Here is a 1,789-nt window from a genome sequence, read left to right as displayed (position 1 = left end):
TTCCAGTAGGATTTAGCTTTGAAGTAAAATCTTTATCTCAAAACAATTTAAAGCCAGAACCATTGTAATACCAAAGATCAACAGAAAATAAAAACAGGTAAGTGTTATTATTTCAGATTGACAACAACATTTCCAATCCTTAATAATATGTTTTTCATCTGGTGAAAGTAAAATATCTATTTCCAAAACCTCTTACCTCTCCCAGACTCTTACTCACACGGTCCATGTCTGCTTTAAATCCCTCTCCATCCAGAAGTGTTGCTTGGGTCCAACATTCAGGAAAACTTCTGTCAAATGTTGATCAAAGCATGTACGAAAGCATACACGCCTTTCAGCCCGCCTCGCAAAGTTCAAAGTGTACTTTTGGTGTGTTGCATTGCCCTGTAGATTTCCTTTTAAAGACACATAATAGCCACAAATAGCTTACAGACAGCAGACAGCCCGCTGGGCACCAGTAACAGTGTTCACACTTAGAGCTATGAACATCACAACGCTGTTGTCTCGGGCAAGTTTTCTTGTTCAATTTTAGAACTTTTCTTTTTTATAAATAAACTTAATTTGTCTCCAAAGTTGTGTAGGCCTATTTCTCCTCAGCATGGGTCTCTGGTATACTATATACTGCCACATTGACAGACCTCATGCTGAAAAAATGACAAATATCTTGGCTGATAAAAGCTCGTAATTGATTGGACAATTAAAAAGTCGAAGAGTTTTATTTTTTTCATAAAATATTTGTTTTTTGTACAGGTCTGTCTTTGAAGAGCTTGCATTGTGTGGTGAAGCTGTTTGAACAGAAAACTGAATAAAGGCATCACTGTCTGAACTGTCTGAAAATGTCAAATATATATTAAAATCCTCATTTTGTTTTGACAAAATGAGGATTTTAATATATATTTGATCATTCTAAATTCAAATAAACCATATAACATGTTCATTCAGTCTCCAGATAATTTAAATCCCTGCCGGCCAGCAGACTGCTATGACGAATAACTCTCAGTATTTTTCCAATAATGACTTATCAAGGGGCTTGAAACAAATTCATTTACTTGCTTGTTTGAGGCTGCATTGACTGTTCCCTTATCAGTGAGTGAGAGCAGACCGCTGGAGTGGATGCTAATCCTTTAAGAACACTACATTCTTCATCTTCATTCCTGTCACAGCTGTTGTTGTCTATTTCAACCCTGCAGCCCCCCCTCAATGAATTGCAATAATTTTGTGGAAAGCAGCAAATCTAAAATTATGGCCGTAAGGCAGAAAGTCACATTTTCTATGATTTCTGCCGTGTAACGTGGTGGTACTGGATTTAATCTCACACACTGGATGTGCTTTTTAACAAGTTTTGTCCCCAGATTATCATCACTCAGCAAACAGTCCTCACTGCAGAGCTTCACTGTCAAAACAAGTAGTCATGTCATGTTTGTGATCATAAACAAAGGTTCATGGGGTGGACACAATGACACAAACACTTATGCAATATGAGCCAGTCTAGACAGTCTCCAGACCTTAATCCCATAGAAAATCTGTGGAGGGATCTGAAGGGTCGAGTTGCCAAACGTCAACCTCGAAACCTTAATGACTTGGAGAAGATCTGCAAAGAGGAGTGGGACAAAATCGCCTCTGTGTTTGCCAACAAGGGTTTTACCACCAAGCACTAGGTCATGTTTTGCAGAGTGGTCAAATAAATATTTCCCTTATTAAAATGCAAATCAATTCATAACATTTTTGACATGCGTTTTTTCGGGATTTTTTTGTTGTTTTTCTGTCTCCCACTGTTCAAATAAATCTACCA

The 1,789-nt window shown here is 37.7% G+C and overlaps 1 protein-coding gene across 5 annotated transcripts in view; it reads right to left on the bottom strand.

The window, feature by feature from the left end:
• The window catches only part of mlip (muscular LMNA-interacting protein), a 22,622-nt gene extending 22,195 nt beyond the window's left edge, over positions 1–427 (bottom strand). For all 5 annotated transcript variants that reach the window (XM_034897944.1, XM_034897945.1, XM_034897946.1 and 2 more), the window contains exon 1: positions 197–427. In XM_034897944.1, coding sequence (XP_034753835.1) covers positions 197–226 — 30 coding nt within the window. In that variant the 5' untranslated portion in view covers positions 227–427. The remainder of the gene's footprint in view (positions 1–196) is intronic.
• Positions 428–1,789: the final 1,362 nt, after the last annotated feature.

The sequence above is a fragment of the Etheostoma cragini genome, chromosome 17 (genome assembly GCF_013103735.1).
Source record: "Etheostoma cragini isolate CJK2018 chromosome 17, CSU_Ecrag_1.0, whole genome shotgun sequence".
NCBI lineage: Eukaryota > Metazoa > Chordata > Actinopteri > Perciformes > Percidae > Etheostoma > Etheostoma cragini.
Note: the sequence above shows the minus strand (reverse complement) of the source record. Positions and strands in the feature narration are given on the sequence as shown.